General features: G+C 39.3%; 1 protein-coding gene across 15 annotated transcripts in view; it reads right to left on the bottom strand.

The window, feature by feature from the left end:
- ablim2 (actin binding LIM protein family, member 2) overlaps positions 1-21,592 on the bottom strand; it is a 100,202-nt gene that overhangs the window by 9,432 nt on the left and 69,178 nt on the right. For 8 of the 15 annotated variants that reach the window (XM_042400520.1, XM_042400519.1, XM_042400521.1 and 5 more), the window contains 10 exons: positions 21,126-21,203; positions 20,827-20,970; positions 20,140-20,172; positions 18,408-18,525; positions 16,297-16,584; positions 9,047-9,154; positions 6,533-6,586; positions 2,967-3,004; positions 2,664-2,772; positions 2,491-2,549 (listed from right to left, as the gene is read on the bottom strand). In XM_042400520.1, coding sequence (XP_042256454.1) covers positions 2,491-2,549; positions 2,664-2,772; positions 2,967-3,004; positions 6,533-6,586; positions 9,047-9,154; positions 16,297-16,584; positions 18,408-18,525; positions 20,140-20,172; positions 20,827-20,970; positions 21,126-21,203 — 1,029 coding nt within the window. The remainder of the gene's footprint in view (positions 1-2,490; positions 2,550-2,663; positions 2,773-2,966; positions 3,005-6,532; positions 6,587-9,046; positions 9,155-16,296; positions 16,585-18,407; positions 18,526-20,139; positions 20,173-20,826; positions 20,971-21,125; positions 21,204-21,592) is intronic. The other 7 variants (XM_042400526.1, XM_042400527.1, XM_042400530.1 and 4 more) reach the window with 5 other exon arrangements.

Raw genomic sequence — 21,592 nt, 5'->3', positions numbered from 1 at the left:
TTTTTGTGTTGTGTCATGTCTATCTTCTGGCTTTTTGGTCAGTATAACTATTAGCCATAATGGTAGTAAAGTATAAATGATTGCAGCATGGCTATGCCAGTCGCTCAACCACTTTGGTCCAACCATTCAATAATTGGAGCAAAGTTTGATGTATCATATAGTCACTATTGGATACGTTGCCATTAATTTCATACAGACATTTGTGATCCCCAGCAGATAACTTCCTAATGATAAGGTGAAACCCTGACCCTTTCTCTAGCACCAGAATGAGGTTCATATTTTTGTTTTTTAGTGTAATATCTCGACAATTATTGGATGGACTGGCACAACTTTTTTTTTCTCTACAGGATGAACTGTTATCACTTTGTTGGTCTTCTGACATTTCATGTTTTGCCACCATCAGGTTACAATTTCAGTTTGAATAGTACTTTGCCAAATTTATGACCAAATGAATTACATTACCATCAGCCTCAGCTGTACTTTGTGTTTAATTCTAATTATTAAATGTAAGCATGCTGATATACTAAACTAATATGAACCTGGGAAACTATACAGTCTAAACATCAGCATGTTTATATTGTCATTCTGGACATGTTAGCATTTAGCCTCACAGAGCCGCTAGCTTGGCTGTAGACTCTTTGTACTGTTTCTTGAAAGAGAACACATGACATTTAATTTATGGATATCTATACTTTAGCAGAATAAAACAAAATCATCCAAGTAAGTGCAATGAATTTTTACTTTAAATGGAGATCGAGCACTACTGTATATCATTCTGTGTGTATGCAATGTGCTTGCATAAAAATGTATTGTATATTATAAGTATAATGTTACATAGCTCCACGGTTAATAGAAAACAACATATCTCCCTTCATTCTGCTTCCAACATACTAAATCCACATTGTCAACAACACTAACCAGTAATGTCAGCAAGTGAAAAATAGTTCAATATACTTTGTGCCATGAATCCGTCACGGCTCCTGAGCTTTCATTTCCTTCTCTGTTCTGTTTTGTCTGCCTGTCCTCTATCCATCAACAAACTCAGAGGGAGAGCAGCAACGTCACATCAGTGGATGATAGACTAAATACCCCCAACGTCCTCATAATAAACTGGAGCCCTGCTTGTGAGGAGTGCATGGTACTGACTGACCTCTGAGTAATGTGATACCAAAACTGTGACAGAAAAGCTCAGGGAGGTTGAATTTTAAAACTGTGGAAAACATTCAAATGGTCTTAAATGCCACTCTGAAACTTCCTGTGTTGATTAGTGTAGGTCGGAGGTTGACTGAGAGAGGGGAGTGTTGATTTGATAAAACCTGTGGTGTAAACACATGAAATTGGAGGCCTGTTACTGTAACACAGTGGGTGATAGAGCTAGAGTAAGAAACAGCACCACCTAGTGGTCTCAAATGCAACAACAGTTAGATCCAACCAACACCTCAGTTAAGGCCCTCTCTTTCTTAGATCAAATAGCAAACCAAGAGAGCTTCCTCCTTGTCGTACAGTGGGCACTCAGGGTTTTTCTGTGCAATGGGGTACTATTATTATTTCAGGTGCGTTCAATTTTGGTTTTACTTCAAAACAAAATGGTAGCCAATCTGGCTTAATTGTTGTGTTGGTTTATTTACAACCCAGATGACCACCAGTTGGACCTACTTTCAGCTAAATTGCCATTCAGAGAGCTCAGCAATTACTTTGGTGAGTCAGTGTTATCTTAACTGATAAAACCAATGGCCAGAGCTATGAAAATGCAACTCAAGTTGTAATAAACCATAGTTGTCATTTGAGGACTAAAGGTAAAGTTATGGGATTTTAATACTTTTTGATTTCCTCCACTTCCTTGCAAATACCCTGTTTGAGTTTCTTTTTATGCTGTTCTATTTGTTGAACAATTCCTAATATATAGCCTCTGTCCCTTTACTGTCCCATCTTTGGTTTTATGTTTTTTTAGGCAATATGTGTTGAATTTTTATGTAGAAACTTTTACAGTATTCTGATCGCATACATTTTTGTCTGTAAAAAATGACACAGTCCCATTAAACATTAGCACAGTTAATGTGCTGCTCCCACTGTCTTTTTGATAGTACCACTGGGGGGCGCCAAAGTTGGAAATTTTCAAATTTACATAGGGCCTTTTTTTGAGTAATTTCTGGCTTTATATCCATTAGCTGGTGCATAAGAATGTGACCACATTAATTTATTTATAAATAAATATCTTTGTTAAATATATATATATATATATATATATATATATATATATATATATATATATATATATATATATATATATATATATATTTAAATGACTTGATCATCTCTAGTAAATTCTTGAAAGACTCTTTTCACTACCCTATTGGTTACATAGGAACTTTTTAATTATTTTTTTAAAATACATATTACAGCCATTTTGAAATGGCTCCAGTTGTGACCAAAGCAACCACTTGTGCCATAACAATATTTGGATAATCTGTCACAAATGTAGCAGCTCACCTTATAGATGCCATTCCTTCCATAGCCAGGTAAGGATGCAGACTTACTGTAGGGGAAATCTGATGAGAGACAAAGACATTTATGATCATTTTACACTGTAGTTTTTGTTCAAAGATTCATGTTGTTTAATTTGTTTCACTCACACCAGGCTGAGCTTGTGATTGGCTACTTACTTGGGTGAGAAGTGTCAGTGGGCAGACTGCAGGTTGACTTGCAGGGATCAAGGTCTTCTGGACCCATATGTCCATCAATCTCACTCTTCAAAATCATCCAACTGGTCCTCTGTAGAGAGAGAGGGAAAGAAAGAGAGAGAGACAGAGACAGAAAGATGGACAGAAGTGATGGATGATGGAAAAGTATGAGTTAGTGAATTAGTAAATGGATGTATCTGTATAGTATTAAATGTGACTTGAAAAAAGGACAGATATGGACAGACAGATACAGACACTTTTGTGTAAACACTCACTCACACCCACCTTGCTATCGTCCCCATCCTGCCAGGATGTTCTAGAAGCTGTAAAACAGTCAGATGTTACATGATGTCACAGTTAATGTGCTAGATCATCTGCCTCTCCGCTCCAGTGTAATGCACTATTAACTCTAGAGTAAATCACCTCTGGACCATGACATCATCAGCTGTAGACAGCACCTACAGGGAGCTCCACATGCACTGTGTAACTGTACAGTAAAACAGGGTGGATAGCAACCAGTAACATCTGTATCAACACAGTACTCCAACATTTTGGGAGTTTGACCCATTGGTCATAGGAGGAAGATATTTCAACAACTATAACCCTGACTACCATGAAATTTGATATGGATATTCATGGTTGCCTGATTTGACCCCATGCTCTTTCATCTAGTGTCACTATATGGTCAACAAACACTTTTCTCCAATACAAGCTAGCAGCTGTGTTATGGTATTGAGGTGCATACAGACAGTAAATGTATTCTTTCATATTGATATACTATGTTACTGTTTCATTACATTTGTCCTTGTCACCTCAACACTTCTTTTTATACAGCTGTGACGCTACCTTGGTATACATTGCTATATTAGTATTTAGCTATATTAGCTTTAACTACTATTTGTTAGCTGTTCATCAGAGCTAAAACAATGGATCAATTAGTTGATCGACACAAAATTAATCTGCAGCTTTTTCGGGAACTGATTAATCTTTTAGGTCAATTTTTGTAACAAAAATGGCAAACCTTATTGATTCCAGGTTATCAGTTGTGATTTTTTGCTGCTCTTCATTGTCTTATCTGATGGTAAACTCAGTTTCTCTGGATTTTTGACTGTCAGACAAAGCAATTTCAGACTTTGCAAATGATGTTATATAGACCAAAGATTAATCAATTATCAGCAGAATAATCAAACTTTCTCAAGGACTACAACATACATATTTTGGATAGGGAGGACAGATGGTTTGAAAGAGTGAAGGATGGTGATCTACGTCAAAGTAGGGAAACCATCTCTCAACAGAGGAGGAGGGCTACGACACCAATTATCCCCCACCTACAATGCTGTCCTTTCATCCCTTCCCAGGAGATTTAACAACCACTCACATTTGGCCTCATGTGACAACTCCAATGACTGTTGTTTACACTTGGCCTCAGGTGACACCAACACACAGCCAGGAGCACTAACAAACCAAGTGGTATCAATGACCTTGATAACAGCCCCACAGAGGTTAAATACCTGGGACTCCCTGCCAGTCAGTTAGAACTGAAGAAGCCCCTTGGATGAGAAGTGAGATGTCTTGAAGGATCTATAACCAGTCAACCAGATTAAATCCTCCTTGGAAGTAGGAGCATTCATTACTTGGAAGAAAGGCTCAGATTTTCTTTTCCTTTTTCTCTCTGGCAGACAGCACCAGCTGTGTCAATGACTTAACGTTTGCTTGAATGTATACTATCTAAGATGCTGACAGCTAGCTTATACATCTGTATGACATATGCAGCTGGTTTACTTGTCATATTTGAAAAAGATTAATATTTCCTTGTGTGATTGAGGTGATAAAAGCTCCTGTGTCCATGTGGTTTGGTTGAACCCTTTCATATGCTTGACTGTGTTTCTTCAGAAATGCAACATGTAGCTGGAGGGTAACTATAGTGAAAACCACACACCATATTTTAGACACACAAACAATGGTCAGGAGTGACGGTGATAAAAACAGTGACCGGCACAACACTAATGCCACCATACAAAGTGATTCATGTACCCAACCATTCACAGTGAACACGCTGTCACAGTTTCACCACTAAAACCAACAAATGAGCTGGTGAGATGAGTGCAGACATGCATGAACGGGATGAGCAAATTAACACCAATAGACCCCCAATCCCAATCAACTTCACTCCCAAATGGGTTGTATTATTTATATAGATATGTTGCAATATGTTGCAATATCAATCAGACATTGAAATTTGGCCTTTGTTTGAGTAAAACCCAATTATGCAAACTTTGTTTCTAAGATCAAATTTTTTAAAAAGCAGTATGATGTTATCACTAGACCCTGATCAAGGATTTTTCCCTTCTCTCTAGTTAATTTTAAGTCTAAATCTACTAGTTAAATTTAAGTATTGCAGAAAACTGCTACCACACCGCCCTCTAGAAAATTTTAATCACGTTTGGCAACACCCCAATCAGTGATGTCATAGAAGGTGTTTTGCATTTGACTTCTGATGTAAAATACCTCCTGTGACATCACTGATTAGAGAGCAGCCAGAAATGCAACATACTTCAATGTTTCAGCCTGTAAAGACCCGTACATCAGCTCTTTAAAACTACAGTAGGATTATATGCAGGCAAGTGGCTCCAAATGGCAGTGAGAAGCTGTTCTAGCTACTGAAGATCAAAACATTTTGAATTGATTAGTTAGAAATTAACTTTAAAAAATATCAAGTAAGCTATCAATTAACCTAATCAAGTGCACATTCCTGGTAGATTACTTGGAAACTTAAACTGAGAAATTCTACTGTTTACTTCACAATCGTCGATATGGAAAATAAAATCATTTCTAAGATAACTTTCCAGAATTTCTAAATATCCCAGTATTATAGACCGCTGTGCAGTGTTTTGGCATCTGATAAATCTTGGATGTAGCACAACTCACAGATGTAGTGAGGCCTTAGTAAGCTTCTCATAAAGTGCTAACAGCACTGAAACAGTGCAGATGATCCGACAAGCGCTTCCACCATAAGAGAATTATTTTGGGTTGTTTGTGGATTGTCTGTTTCAGTAACTTTCCGAAACAATCTGACTGTTATGCCCATTTTATGCAATGACTGTTCAGGTCTTTTATTCATTCCTCATACAACTGCTTCCTTTTGTCAAGACTACAAAGACTCGCAAAACGCACTTAATTCTTGGAGAGCGATTGGGTAGGCAGTGTGATGAAGCCAGAGGGAGGTTATTACAGCAGGCTTTTTAAAACCACTTTCAAGTGTGGCTATTTGGAAGAGGTATAACACTTAATCTTAGATATGCTTGAAGCATACTGAACTGTTTACTCAAGCTGGTCTTCCTGGTTTGCATTTTATCTTGTCACGGGTACCTGGAGCATTATGCCCACAACGATTGTTTTCTGTCTGCATGTCAACTTAGGCTGATAGTGTCAGCTAAATTTTTTACATATTTATCTTGCCTCGTTAAAGCCTTTTATTTCAGGGAAGGGCAACTTCTCTCAGAGCAGGGTCATATGAAAACACCTTAGATTTGCTTCTACCTTAAAAGCTTCTGGTTTGCAAAAGTCAATGTTTTTTTTGGTACATTTTGTCATAACCTTGTGCTCAATCACAATGTCAAACCTTGATAGATTTTGCTTTTGTCTATTAAGTTGATTTATAACACTGAATGGGTGCTGTACTCTTACACCAGCCCTATGCATGTAGATCCATGGAGTCTACTAGACCAGTGCAGGCCTAGGTGAAAAGGGAGGAGAGCTTGGATAAACAGATGATGAGATGACTGACAGGCGACATGCAACACATCGTGCAGAGACCAGACCAGAGAAGGTAGTGTTAACGAGGACTGTACCATGCTGTCTGTAGATGGGGGGTTTTCTATAGATATTATCTTTGACCATAGTCTCTGGAGATGGGAACAGGCGCAGAGGAAAGAAAATGGAAGAAGCCAACATGGGAGGGAGAGAAAGAAAGAGAGAGAATGAGAAAAAGAAACATGAGTTAGCAGTTACTGGGGGATGAGATATTTTGAAGAAGCAAAGGAGGCGCAGTATAGTTTGATTCAACACAAGACATTTGTCATTTTTATTATGGCACATCAGAAACATCAGCAGTTTTGTATTATTCATGCAGCATATTCAAAATATATCAATTTATTGGTCTTTGTTGAAGGGGAATGGGAGGTTATTTGATGCAGAACTATTCATTGACATTCAAAGAATAATATATGAAATCACATATGTTCCCCAGGCATCAAACAGTCCAATTGTATTAGCAAATCTTTAAAGAATTTCAGAGAATGTAATAATTATAAAACCATTCAAAAAGGGGCACCTACATTAATAATATAAACATCACAACAATAGAGCAAAGTCAAAAGTTAATTTAAGTCATGTTGCATTAACTGTAATACCAGATTAAGTTCCTCTGGAGGATAATGGGGATAGTATGTTCTTCCCTAAGGCTGATCTAATCCATTTTAGTGTCAGTGGACCCAGACAGGCCCCTGACAGAGATGCTTAGTAACAACTGTCACACATTAAGCCACAGCAGAAACATGACTCACAATAAAACAACACATGTGGGTCATTTATCTGGCTTGTTTCAGTGCCTGCCAGCATCTGAAACAATATCCATATAAAAGCAATAAGGACGAAGACTATGAAAGCCATTAAGTGGATAATCATTGGCTGTTTTTTCCACTTAACTTGCTTCCAACATGGGAGGTTTTTTTTCCTCTGCATGACTGACAGTGTAATTGTCAATGGGAACAATATGTTGGATCAAATGGGTTTTCCTCTGTGAGAGACTGAAAGTAATGAAAGATACACTGTTTAATGTCAAATCCTATCCAAATGTATTGTAAATTTTATTATAAGTGATGCAATCTCATGTCAGATCATTGCTGTGTCAGAAAGGAATTGCTTTGAAATTAGCAAACAGTAGGGACACCAGGAATAAAAGAGTCTGAGATATATATATTAAAAAAAAACAGAAAGGCAAGAAGTCAACACTATAAAGTACAACGTTAAGACATTGGGCCTCATGCAAGAACCACCCATATGAACATATTAATTCTTAAGTAGCATGTACGAGGGATTTAGGGACATTTTCAAACCTGTAGTTTATTTGCTCTGGTCCAAATTGACGGATGAGTCGGTAAAACTTTTGACTAGTATGGTAGGTTGGATCACGTTCCACAAATAAACCACTCCAGAATCAATTTGTGTTTTCATACAGCACGTCCAAAATAAAACCCACAAAAACGTGACAAACATCTAAATCATTGCAATTCAAATTTAAGGCTGTTACCCCCTGTTATTTCAGAAAGGTTGTTTCACCATAACAGGACCACATGGCAGTGAAGACATTTTGGATATGCAAGCCCTGCATTTAAGAACAGAGAAAAGGCAATACCACAGCTAATAAAAGCCATTAAAATGTTTTGATTAGGGAAGGTCATTTGATAGATAAATTAAGATAATTAAAATGTAAAATATAATACAGTTTTGTATTGATTTTGAGGAGGTGCTGTATTTTGTTCTGGTATTTTAAGTCTACAGTCATAGTTGGAGTACTTGCCATTAGATCAAACCATTCATTCTTTATTTCTGTGACTTTCTGGACTTAAACCCCTGCAGAATGAAGTTCTTTTTATCATTTTTGTGAATGAAACCAGTAGCAGAAAAGGTAGCCTTAGTTTACAATAAGGTGTGCACTTAAGACATTTTGCAAAATTTTATTAGGGATAAAAACAAGCAAGTCTCACATAAAAAAGAGAGGTGTAGAATAAGGATATGAACATGTTTTTGCATGAGGCCCATTGTAACCAGTTTGGTACTGTAAATCTAACATATATTGTTACCTTCACAAGACTTAGCAGCATATACCTGGGCAGAAAGAGGTCCAATGCCCTGGAAAAAAAAAGTCTTACTTGGTCAAAACTAGCAATCTTGAATTGGCTGGCCTCCAGGTGTTGAAGTTTTAATCTTGCTGCAGTGATGTAGAAGTGTATTTGATACACCTAACATTTTTGGGTGGATCAGAGGTACAACAGAAACTTTCATCCATTGGAAGGTCAATGAAACAATGCTTTTCAGTTTGGGGTTAAGGAATTGGTTGGCAAACCAACCTAAACTGTGCTATCAAATAATTTAGTGACAGAGATTCTCATTACTACGAATGCCAAACAAGTTGGCACTAATAGTTTTGTAAAGCTCATGTTGTTTTTGTAATGTTATGATTTGGTAGCCTGCCTTGTAATTCACCTTCATACCACACATCACAGCCTTGTCCATAGAATGTGTAAAGATGTAGGGAAGATTAAGAGTTAAGCTGCGAGCCAAGCGGTGCGGTTATGGCCTACCTGGTATGTGGAAATGTCGAGGAGCAGCCACGTATGTAGAAGCAGAGGAAGGGGATTTGCCATCAGAGTAGGTGGATAAGCTTGGGGTACTCCGACCACTTTCACTACCTCCAGTTGGGGACGCAGTTGGGTGAGCAATGGATATGAAAGGCAAAAGGGGAGGGGTTTGGGGGAAAAAAAGGGTGTTGGGGGGCAAAAGGGCAGCGTTATGGTAGGCATATTGATAAAGCTCAAATATAAAGCTTTGATTATGACATTTATGCAGGTGACTTGATGACCCAGCCGTTTACTATATTTATATTTGTTTTACTGAAACTATATCTTATGCAAATTCACTGCGTTTTTGGTGGAATGTCCTGCTTATTATCCACTTATTAAAGTGATGGGATACAAAACTCATCCTGGTAGACTTCTGGATGTTACTTTAGCATACACTATGTTACGCTATGTTGTCCCTCAGTCCAAATCTCCTTTTCCTCAACAACTTGCTCCAGATCCTTCACAATGGCACTCAGGTGAGCTGGGAGGTGTAATCTCTCCTGAGTCTCTCCGAGTCTGTTACATCTGAAACACCACACAAAGGCATCCAGGGTGCCTGAACCATGTCTTATGACTCCTCTCATTGCAAAGCAGTGGCATCCTAAAAGCTAGGCACTGTGAAATTACTGGTCTCCCTAATCAAACATAGCATGGAACCAGCCATCCTTCTCAGAAACCTTGCTTCAGCTACTGGTACTTTCAATTTTAGTCTGTTTATCCAAAGCCTATGACTATAGTTGAGGGTCAAAATGAAGACCAGTCCATAAATTGATAGCTTTGCTTTGTAGCAAAGGGTTTGTTCACTACCATGACCCAGTGTGAAGCCTGGATTACCGCTGCAGGTGCTCCTAACTCACATGTCACAACTTTTTGATACCCTACACTTGTGAACAAGACCCCAAGATAGAGTACCTTAACTCCTCCACTTAGGGTAACTGTCACTGCCACTTAGACTGACCAATCCACCTTTTTGCATAATAAACATGGAGATGCTGATCTTGATTGCGTCACACTTAACAAACTGCTCAAGAGCTTACCCTTGATTGAACTAAAGCCTCTTTCACACATAGTTCCCGGCAAATTTCTGCGATAACTTTTCAGGCACCGCTAGTGATTTTTACTATTCACACATGCAGCTACATTCAGGAACATTTCTGTCTTGCGCCACTTCACACATGCTACGGCAATGCCGGGATAGATGGGGCAAAGGACAGTCCAGCAGATGGCAGTAATAAAACACTTATGGATGCCAACCGCCATAAAACTAAACAGAGGAAGAGAGCTAAACTCACATAACTCAGATCAACCTTTCAGTTCTGATTAAATATGAATTAAGATTATATTACTGCATTGCCTATTTCTCTCCTCAAATGTTTTTAGAAACTAAACAGTGTACTGTTTAGCTGTAATATGAAAAAGTTTGTGACTGCCATGTTGAAAACAAACAAGCCAAAACCAATCACCTCCCAACTCGCAGTACTTCACCCACAGGTCAAGTCTTGTGATTGGTTCGCTCGCTCCACATGAAAGCGTCTTTTGTCAGATGGACGTAACCCTATATGTGCTTGTCCCTGCAATGTTACCACTTTCATTCACAACAAAGCCGAACCAGCATTTTCCCTGAAATGGTACTAGGTCTCGTGGTCAGAAATTGGCGGTACAGATTTCCCAGAATATCCATCCCTGCTCCCATTCACACATGACCTGTGAAAGGGGCTTAAAAGGACAACATGCTACATCTTACAGTATATCCATTATGTTTCATATCCAAAATTTCACCAACCTTTGTCGATCAAAGGTTGCTTTTCATGGCTAAATACACCATGCAGCTGCTTTTGATTTGGTTCCACTGGCTGGCGTAAACCTGTCTGTGTGGAGTTTGGATGTTCTTCCTGTGGCTGTGGGGGCATCCTCCGGGCCCTCCAGTTTCCTCCCACAGTCCAAAGACATACAGGTTAGGTTAACTGGAGACTCTACATTACCCATAGGTGTTACCTTTGACAGACTGGCAACCTGTAACTATACCAGGAGTTGGGATAGGCTTCAGCCCCCTATGACCCTGTGCAGGATAAGTGGATCTGCTTCACAGAACAAAGTGCTTCACACTGAAGTGATTAATCGAAGCCACTGAACTGATTCATTCAAAACTTGCAGAGTTCTTGAAACCCAGCCCGTTTTCACACCTATGCACATCTGGCCAGTTGCTGCAGAAAGTGGAGGTATAGACTATAGGAGTGTTGGTTTTGAATAGCTCTAATCACTGTTCAGACACAGCTGGTATTGTTCTAAACAGCTCTTTTCAGGAGGGGATGGTCTTGGAGACTTTGTTCTCATCACTTAATAGCTTAAGGTACAAAATCCCAATGATAATAATCAATAATGGCAGTGAAAGTTACCCATAATTATGTTTGATCTTTGTTTTTTCCAGTTTGGGTGTGTGTGTGTTGTTGTAAGTGTTAAGTGCATGTTTGACCATGACCAGGGTCCACCCTATTGTGTTACGTCACAGGCAGGCTGGGTGATGGAGTCACTGACACCCTTAAGGCCAAAACTAATAAACACTCTACATCCAGAGCTTTGAGGAAGAAACAGAGAGAGGAATTGAGTGTGTGTGTGTGTGTGTGTGTGTGTGTGTTTGTGTGTGTGTGTGTGAAAGAAAGTGTTAGCTGATTGAACACACACTCTTCTCCCCTCAGACAAAGAGGAACCAACAGCAGCAATCTGGATGCAAGTGGATGAGATCACTGACACACACAGCAGTGCCGTTAGTGCAGGTTTGAGTGATCTCCTACACATAAACACAATCACACACACATGCCCATAAACACACACACGCGTACACACCAGAGTACTGTTAGTGCAGGTCTAAATGTAGGGCAGATCCTCCACACAAACATCTGGTGCTAAGGTTGAACGTGATGGAGGCTTGGGGAGTTTGGGGAGGAGATGCATTATAATTCGTCTTAACAGGTTGCACAAAAGGTCGACAAAAGGTGGACACCATTCATCACTCAAAAACCAATAACACAATAACAAGATATAAAAGTTGATTGCAAAAAAGCATGCATTATTCATCCTTGCAAGGTCACTTCCCCATCTCCCCCTCAATCGGAATCACTTGACAACACATTTGAATAGTCTGAGAGCGTTGTTTAGGTCTTACTACAACAGTAACTCTTATGAGGGAACCTGATAACTTATTAAAACATGAGCCTGTTGCATGACAACAAATAGCCCTCTTTCACGGTGTGTTAGGAACCGCTAGAGCCTGAAAGAGGCCAGCGACGCACTGTGTTACATGCCACTGCAACTGGCAACCAGACCCCAAATTACAGCTCGGCCAGCTCGGGCTATTTCATTCCTCTATTCCCCCTCCTCTCTTTCATCTTCCCCATTGGAGAACTCCCCTCTCAGCCTCTCCACCCTGTCATGGAAAAACCACCAAAACCCTGGACCACGTGTTCGTGATTTTCTGTGCAAATGTTCAAGTGGAAGCTCATTCCGTTCCTTCTCTACCTCCTCCTTTTAATCAGGCTATTTCAAGGTCCAGTGATGCACATGTTAGAAAAATGTGTTCCTACTGTTGTATATAGGACAAAAATACTAATCCTTTTTAATGCAAAGGTTCTATAAGTGAAAAGGAGCTACTTCAATTAGGACTGTCACTCTTTATTCAAAATTGAAACTACCATTTGAACATTATAAAAAAATATATTAGATCTGTAATGATCTGTTTAAATTCAACATTCTCAGTGTAGAAGTGCAACAGGCTGTGCCTTCTTCTTCAGCAGAGGGCGGTTCCTAAAATGCACTGTCTGATGCAGTAAATTAGACTATTGTTGTGATCTTTGCTAACGCAAAATGGAGAACAAAAACGGAGAACAAAAAGTGCTAAACAGATCATCATGACACCAAACAATCTCAGAAGTAATGGAGAAATAGTGGATAAAGGTAGGGCCAGGGACACACTGCCTGCATGAGCAGCATGTGTACAATGCTGAACTTCTTGCTTTTCATTTTGGCGCCCATGTTAACAGGTTAGAGCAGCCACAAAGCCTGTGTGAGCCACACATCTCACGCACATCTCACGTGCAGCTGGAGCAGTGCATGATCTAGAGATTCAGTGTCTTGCCTATTTTTTCATGACATGCGCGGTTCTCAGCAAAAATAGAAATAGATAATAGAAGTGATCTGTTGATAGTCATATTGACATCATACTAGCAACATTACACCTTCCACTATAGTTTCAATGTCCATATCTGTAGAATATGTCACAGACATGAAAAAAATATGAAGTGTCACCGCTGCATGTCAGCCTGCATGGTGCATGCCAAGCCAGGGAGCCTCTCTGGTGGGGAACTCTCCTGCTCGCATTCTGTGATATTAGTTCAAACGGAGGCTCCTGCCTGTTCTTTTACCTGCTTTCAAATTGAGATTTGATGTTGTTATTTTTTGTTGTGAGTTAGTTTGAGGTTTGTGTTTGGCTCGTTCGGGGAACTAGGTGTTGTCTGGAGGGATTTTCTTCACTTGGAGCTGTGACAGTGGGGCGAAATAATCAATATAATCAATAAAAAATCCCTGTCCTGTGTGAGGAGTGCATGTGCCTGTCACCGAAGTAGCCCCAACCTGACCCCACTATGCCTGTCAGAAAGAAAGCCACTTTCACCACGCTTCTTAATCTTTTTCTGTCTAAACTAAATTTAAATGAAATTTATAATGAAATCATACGAAACATTCTATTATTGATGGCCATTATCAAAGTCAAACTCTATGTAGAAAGATAGTCTGGCAGTGTCAGCGCCTTGGCAGCAACACTGTCTGTATGGACACTGCACATGTGCAAGCCACAGCGATTCAGCAATGCACACATGCTGCTCAGGTCGAGGTAGGCTGTGTGGCCCAGGCCTAAAGTTGTTTCCTGACTTGTAAAACACAACTGCCCTACAGTAACATTAACTTATCTCTCAAGTGACGCAGCATAGGCACTGCAAATGAACAAGACAATGTCAATTCTAAGACATAGTTCAGGGTTAGGCAATGTGTGTAGCATTTGGAGTGATTTGAAAAAATTCCATTAGTTAAAGTTTGTTCGAACTTTTCCTGCATCTGCTTCTTCAGCATTTGGTTCTATTAGTTATGATAATATTGTACTCACTAATGTAACTGATCAGATCTTGGAATGCTGTGACATCCTTAAAATATGTCCAATAGGGCAGCAAACGTGTGATCAGGTGATAAGACAGGTTATAAATACATGGCAGTTACCAATTAATTTGAGGTAACACTACGAGCATACACATAATGCCGCTAATAATCCCTCATTGCACAATGGAACTTTGAAGAACACAGCTACAGCAACTAGGGTAGGTCAAATTTGAACAAAGGAAAGAAGTCAGGCTGTACACTGTGGTGGATGCTGGGCAATAATTTTATTGTTTGTCTTATCTTTCTCTTTAAAATTCATCTAACTAACCTGGGGAGTTAGTTTTCAACCAGTCTCTTCCCTTCTGGACTTACTTTTAGCAAGGTCACTGTATTGCGAGTTTTCAGCACTTATTTTGGTGAGTACAATGTCATCATAACTGATAAGAGAAAACGGCTCTTGGCTTTTAAGATACGAAAATAAAACCCAAGTTGTTATAAACTGTAGTTTCCCTTTAAACTGTGTCAGGGTGTATCTTTAATGACTCTTATCTGTTGTAAAAAATATGCTGGTGATAACATCTGCAGATGGTCAATATACCACATGTATGCAGTTTGGGTAATGATGCTGCAGAGTCTCCAAGATTTATGCTGACCAATCCCTCTTTCTTATCTCCTTGGCTTGCAGCTAAAACATCTCAATATTTGTCAGTGCCTTGGTCAAGGGAGTTGTTTCTAAGGAATGCATTTACTGATAATAGTTTGACATGACTTGACATTATGTGTTTCTGTCAAAAAACAACTGATTTTAACAATGATTGTCATCACTCTGCCAACAAACCTCAATGTGCCTTTTCATCAGTCATCAAAAAAAAAACAACTGCATTCTCCTTTAGATTCACATCAAGGACACAAGAAGATAAACACCAAAGGGATACAGTTGGCCACATGATAATGAACAAGGAATCATTCAGGAAAAACAACGGGGTAAATTATAGGTCAAAAGCAGGCAAACAATTGGGTCAACAATCTGAACAGACAAGCACAAAAACGAAAAAATCATGAATCACCCTAAACCTTCCCCTATAAAGCCAGGGTTAAACTCAGATCTACATCAAGTTAAACCATGCACGACAACAACCACGTCCACAGACACAGGTGAACAGGGCAAGCAGAATGAGAAAACTGAGTGGTCCTACAAATGTACCTTGATGCACACCATGAAACCCGACAACACCACGATACCGGACAACAACATCACAAAACCTGCTAACCATTCCACTAGGGGACAGGGGGACACAAAGAAGAGAAAAACTACTGAGGTTTTACCGTTAGGAGGAGGTAAACTGAGATGCAGGGATGTCCTAGGTTTAGGGTCAGGTAGGGGGTCCTGTTTGAACCCTGAAGGGCAAAAGGGAGGTGGTTGGATAAGCCTTTCTGTATGGGTTACAACGTGCAAGGGGAATGTGTACAATACTGGTTTGTGATGTTGATTTCGGGGACGTGTGGTATCGTGAATAGCATTAACAGTTTCATGGCTTTAGTTCAAGAATTAAATAAAATAAACCTTCATGTGTGATCAAACAGTGGTTAGAGCAGATTGACCCAAATGCAGTGCACACCAGGTCAGATGTTCTGTTTCCCATTATGACTCATGGGTCTATGGTGAACCGAGAGACTCAAAGACCCAGAGTGAGCGTTTCCATCACATGGTTAATTTGGTGCTTAACCACAGCCCATGCCAAGTGAAGTCAGGACCAATTTCATGGCCGAATCACAGCACTCCATTCTTTAGGACCTTTGATCACAGTCAAATACAGAGCGGACCGGCAATGTGCTGCTTTGGTAAAATCAAGAGTTTCATGTTTTTGATTCTAAATTCAACGGTTACATGTTTCCTCTCTGCTTGGGGAACATCTGTAATTTTGTGCCAAAATTGAGCACTACACAAATATCCTTTCAAATATCAGTTTTCTTTTTAATGGCTTGACAGCAGCAATGATACCAGCAAATGGTCCATTGTCTGTATTGGACCAGGTCTTAGTCTCAATCTCGGCATGCTTTGATACCTCTGAAGTAAGGGATGAAGTTGTGCTGCTGCAGCATGGCCAGGGTGGTGGGGTTGAGGTGTAAAGACAAGCCTCCACTGCCACTTGCTGGTGTGGGTGAGTACTTGCCACCACCTCCACCAACACCACTCCCTTCAGCCCCTCCAGAATAGTGCATAGGGAGGGAGGATGAGTCCCTGGCCCAGCTGGAGGGGGACTTACTGCCACCCATGACGGTTGGGGGCAAAGGAAGAGAACTGGAGTCACGGCCCTGGCTGCTGTATCTACTGCCAAGGGATACCTCTGGCCCTGAATGTCCAATCAGATCACAGGAAACATGTTGTGTCACATGTTGAGCCATGGATAAAATTATAAATGTATTAACTTCGTTTATAGTTCATTTTTTTTGTGCAGGAACAGTACATTTGTGGTGCTGAAGTATTTATCAGTTTACGAAAGTTCAACAGTACATTCTGAAGCCTTAAATATTGATCTTAAAGATCAACTGTAAATTTCAGAAAATTTCACGTTTACACAATTACACATTTTTATGTTATGAAGCAAGCCCTGTCAACCTATTCAAAAAGTAATATGGAAGACTGAGGAGTGACACTGAAATAATTATTACGAATTAGGGCCTGTATTTATCAAGCGTCTCAGAGTAGGAAATCAGTCATAAGTGACTGAAAATTGTGTATACAGATATTTTTATCTACTTGTGGGGTAAAAAAGCAACTTTCTTAACTTTAGAAATTACTTTTATCTTTTCTTGAGAGATAGGAGAAATTATGGTACAGGTAACTTTACGCCTTTGCAACAGTGGTGATTTGGGTCTACCAATTTCTACAGTGATCAGTCAATCTTTTGTCGATCAGTACTTTAAATAATGCGCAGATTGGTTTATTTCCCCACCACTCAGCATTACATTATGGAAAGATAAGCTGCATTCATGCAAATCACTGTCATCAACTTATTTATTTTGCTTTGCCATAGGCAGGACTATAATATTCGAGAGATATGATCATACCTAATACATGTATGTATTTAAGACTGGTTGACTTTACAAAAAATACCAAATGTTCCCCCACCTGTAGGGCACATATGTAAATAGGGGGTGTAGTTGAAGATTTCTTTAGCCCATCGAGGGTTTGAACCTTGCTGAGAATGCCACAGTGCACAATATATCAAAGAGGTATTATAAAATGCATTAAATATATAGTATGTACATGTATTCAATTTGTCATAATATTTTTACATATATAATCTAGATAACTAACCCTGATTATTTGCCTACACATAAAAGCAGTGCTATTTTCTGCATTTCAAATTGTTCCACTGTTTAATACTCCAAACCCCAACTATTAGGAAAATATGTTATTTATGTCATGCCAATTTCTACATTGTGTCATAACACAGCAGTGTCACACTATCTCCCAGGAGTCATCCTTCTCCTTTCTGAAAGTCAGTGTACGAAGCTTTCTGAATAATTCTCAAGTCCTTTTCTGAGTATCCGTAGTGTTAGTAGTCCTTGGTCAGCACAATTCCTATAGGAGGGATTCTTAGATGCTTGATAAATGCTGGCCCAAAAAAGGAAAATACATCATTTCTACTTTGAGCAATGATACTGTAGGTAAATATGTACAGTTCTCAAACACATTGTATCATACAGGAATGAATGGCTGGTGTCAGGGGAAAAGTTTATCAGGATGTAAAAATAGCAGACTTTTACTTAGCTGGACAGCCATGCAGTTTTTTTCCAATCATCCAATGGGTTTTGACAGTGTAATATAAGGGTTGCAGAATTTAATCAAGCCGTAGAGCATGTAATTTAATTTCTGGTTTTGGGTATGGTCACCAGCAGGAAATCTTCTCAAAATACAGGGAGTGAGGAATCATTTGTGATGTTTGTAGCAGATGTTTTCCCCTAAATACAGTAAGCAAGTGTTTTTTTCCCACCATCTTGTTCCCTATCATTCACTAAGAGGTAAGTGGAAAGAGTATGAATGTGATCTCACATGATTCATGGGAAATGTAATCCTTCAAATTTTATTTAAACTTTAATAGAATTTTTCTCGTGACAACAGCCATATATGGATTGTGGGGTGTGTGTCACATGCGAATGAGGATGATACCTGCTCGGCTGTAATTCTGGGGGGAACGGGACGGGGTGTAACGTCCGTAGCCCCCCAGAGAGCTGTTGGAGCTGGGGCTGGAAGGCCTCCGCTGACGGGGTGACTTCTCCCCATCGCCCTGGACACACGATTAAAATACAAAAAAAGTACATTCTGGTTATAAACATTACTGCAGATTTACTCCTTAATCACAGTCATGCAGGAATGTGGGAAAGAGTCCATCTCTGATATGTTCCTAATGAGCTGGATCAATCATGTTGCAGAAGGCATACAAAGAATCTAGGAAAACGTATGGCTAACGTCAAGATAACACAGATGTCAGGGGAAATACTCATACTGTTATGTCTAAGAGCTTGATTCACAACATGAATCAACAAATGGAAAAAATAGGTCTTTGAAGTCAGAAATGGATTTTAATACATGTGCCAAACAAAAATAGAGGCACAAAAATGTGATTAGATATACATGTTCCAAATGTTGCTTGGTATACAACATTGAAGTTTTTTCTTTCTGCAAAAAATGTGTAATAATGGCACAAAGTTATTATTATTATACTGTTATTATACTTGTACACTACTACTTGTGAATCAGAGACGTCAAGTTGAATATCTTTGTTTGGATTCAATACAAGTGTATGATTTATTTGTTTGAGGCATAGTATTAATGGGAAAGTTTTTGCATAGTGCATCTTTGCTACGCATAGAATTTATACAAAAAAACACTAGTTAAAGCATGACAATGGTGAAATTTAAAGGATAATTCACTTTTATTACTATTTGGGTCTTAATTGCAGAGATCTGGGTATGCAACTAGACTTATATTCAGACTGAATTGCCATTTTGTTTCAAATCATTAATTCAACTTGTCATCACATTCATGTTTCTGGTTGGGAAGGGGGTAATTTATTTTTGTTTTGCCTTAACCAATTAGTAGTGATTGATGTCTCCATCTCAGTGAGCCATTTTTAGTCAACACTGTTGCTGCAGTAGCGCTTGCTAGGAGCAGGAGCAATTGTTACTACCACTACTACCAGCAGCTTGACAGGGTTTTCTGACAATCAAAGAAACATACCAGTTTAAGAGTTGTTATTTCTATAGGTCTTCCAACAACCTGACCAGCTGCGCCCATCACATCCATGCTTGTCATTATTTTTGTGGCCATTTTCACATATGAACTTGGCATCCATGTAGGAAGATGGTGTCCCCATTTTTAATTCCACACCTACAAAGCTCTGATTAGTCAATTGCTCCTCCAGCTGGTGCATATATCAATGGGCACAACATTAAACCTTTTTGAATTACAGAAAAGCAAAGAGGTGGGCGGTAATTCTGAGATCTGAACCAGACTGCGATGACATCACTAAAAACTAGTTTGATGGGACATGAAACATGAGCAGTCTGACTATCATACAGGTTTTAAACAATCCCTCAGTCAAATTTATTTAACCCAAATTGTAATAAACTGGAATTATCCTTTAAGAATATGAACATATCAGCTGCTTTAATAGTCTATATGGACCACTAAAACACATATCAAAGTTCTCATTTTCCCTAAAAAAGCCTTAAAGATCTCAACTGAAGTCTTTTCAAGTATACAACTCCTTTGTGCTCACACACACACACACACACACACACACACACACACACACACACACACACACACACACACAGGAAGCATGTTAAACTGATGAAGGTAAATGACACCCACAATGAGACATAGTGCATTATATTACCTCAGTAGGAGTAGGAGAAAGCAGCTGGGGGGACTGCAAATGAAGAGGGGGAGAAAGCCAATGATTAGGACGAACTCATATGTGAGGTAATATGAGTTAAGCATCCAGCCATGAGAGTGATCACTCAATGTCAGTGAGTAATAACGTCCACTGTTAGGACGTTCCTGATGGATGGAAGAACTGAATGAACTGGGTCCAAAGTATACGTTTTAATTTACATGCTCAGGGCTATGAGACTGTGACTGCACTGCAAAGGAATGGGGATGTGTTTGTGAAAGAAAAGCGAGCACTGACAAATGACTGTTACTGATGTCATTGACTGAGGGAGGGTGATGGAGGGATAGCAAGGTGAAAAATGATAAAAACTGACTCAAAACACAAAAGGTAGATTACTTAAGAAAATCAGTTGGTTGTTTAAATTGTTTGGGATAGAAAAGCAATAATTTTTTTTTTTTAAAAAACTCTATTTAAATGAAAGCATCAAATCAGTTTTTTAAATTTGTTGTTATCATCATATATGTATATTTTAATTGGTATAGTTTGTGTACAGCTTTCTAATATGACACCCTTTATACGCTGAAGTACTTGAGTACTTAGATGCTATCTTCAATTAGAAACTAGTGAGAAGAAAAGAGTTAGGAAAGAGGGCAGAAAGACAAAGTAAAGAGCTGTGGGAGGCTGCTCTACCTCTCCATAGTGCCTCTCCTCAGATGGGTAGCTGACGTAGGGAGAGTAGGACAGCATGTCAGGCCTGTCTATGTTATAGATAGCCTTGGTCTTTGGAAGGGCTGCCAGGTCCTTGTAGTCCAGCATCTCCTCTCCTAGTTTGGCCTGGCAGCAGGAAGAGAACATTTGTAGATCATTTACTGGTAATCCAGAGGTTTACATGAGTTTATATGCATCAAACAAATGTTGCACTGAAGTAGAAAGATGAACTGTGTGCAGCTACTGCCTCCTAGTGGTGAGTAGAAGCGGTGTAAGCTTACGTAGATGACTCTGCTGGGAGAGCCCGAGGCGCTGGATGCTGGGACTGAAGTGATGCTCTCAGATGAAGTCCGGGTCACCTGAAACACACATACACACATACACAATTATTGCTTAACTATACTGGTTGCTCATAGGTTGAGGGAGGCGGCAGAGAGACATATTTGGTATATTTACTGCTCATCAAGCTCATGCTTTGTGTGAACAGCCCCGAATTCAATTAAACCTGCCTTGTTCTGTTCTTTTAAACAACCCCATTCACTTTTCATCAGTGTTGCATGTCTAGCAGTTTTGTTAGTGAAGCAATTTTTATTCATAAATTATTCCCTTTATTCTATTTCCATTAATGGATTAATCTGTAAAATGCTACAAAATAGTGAATAGCTAGTGTTTCAGCTGTTAGCAATTTAAGCTACCTGCCTTTTTACAAAATGATATCCATTGTGCTTTTAGGTTTATGGAAGCTAGT

The sequence above is a fragment of the Thunnus maccoyii genome, chromosome 22 (genome assembly GCF_910596095.1).
Source record: "Thunnus maccoyii chromosome 22, fThuMac1.1, whole genome shotgun sequence".
NCBI classification, from domain to species: domain Eukaryota; kingdom Metazoa; phylum Chordata; class Actinopteri; order Scombriformes; family Scombridae; genus Thunnus; species Thunnus maccoyii.
This window is presented reverse-complemented; position numbering and strand designations above follow the sequence as displayed.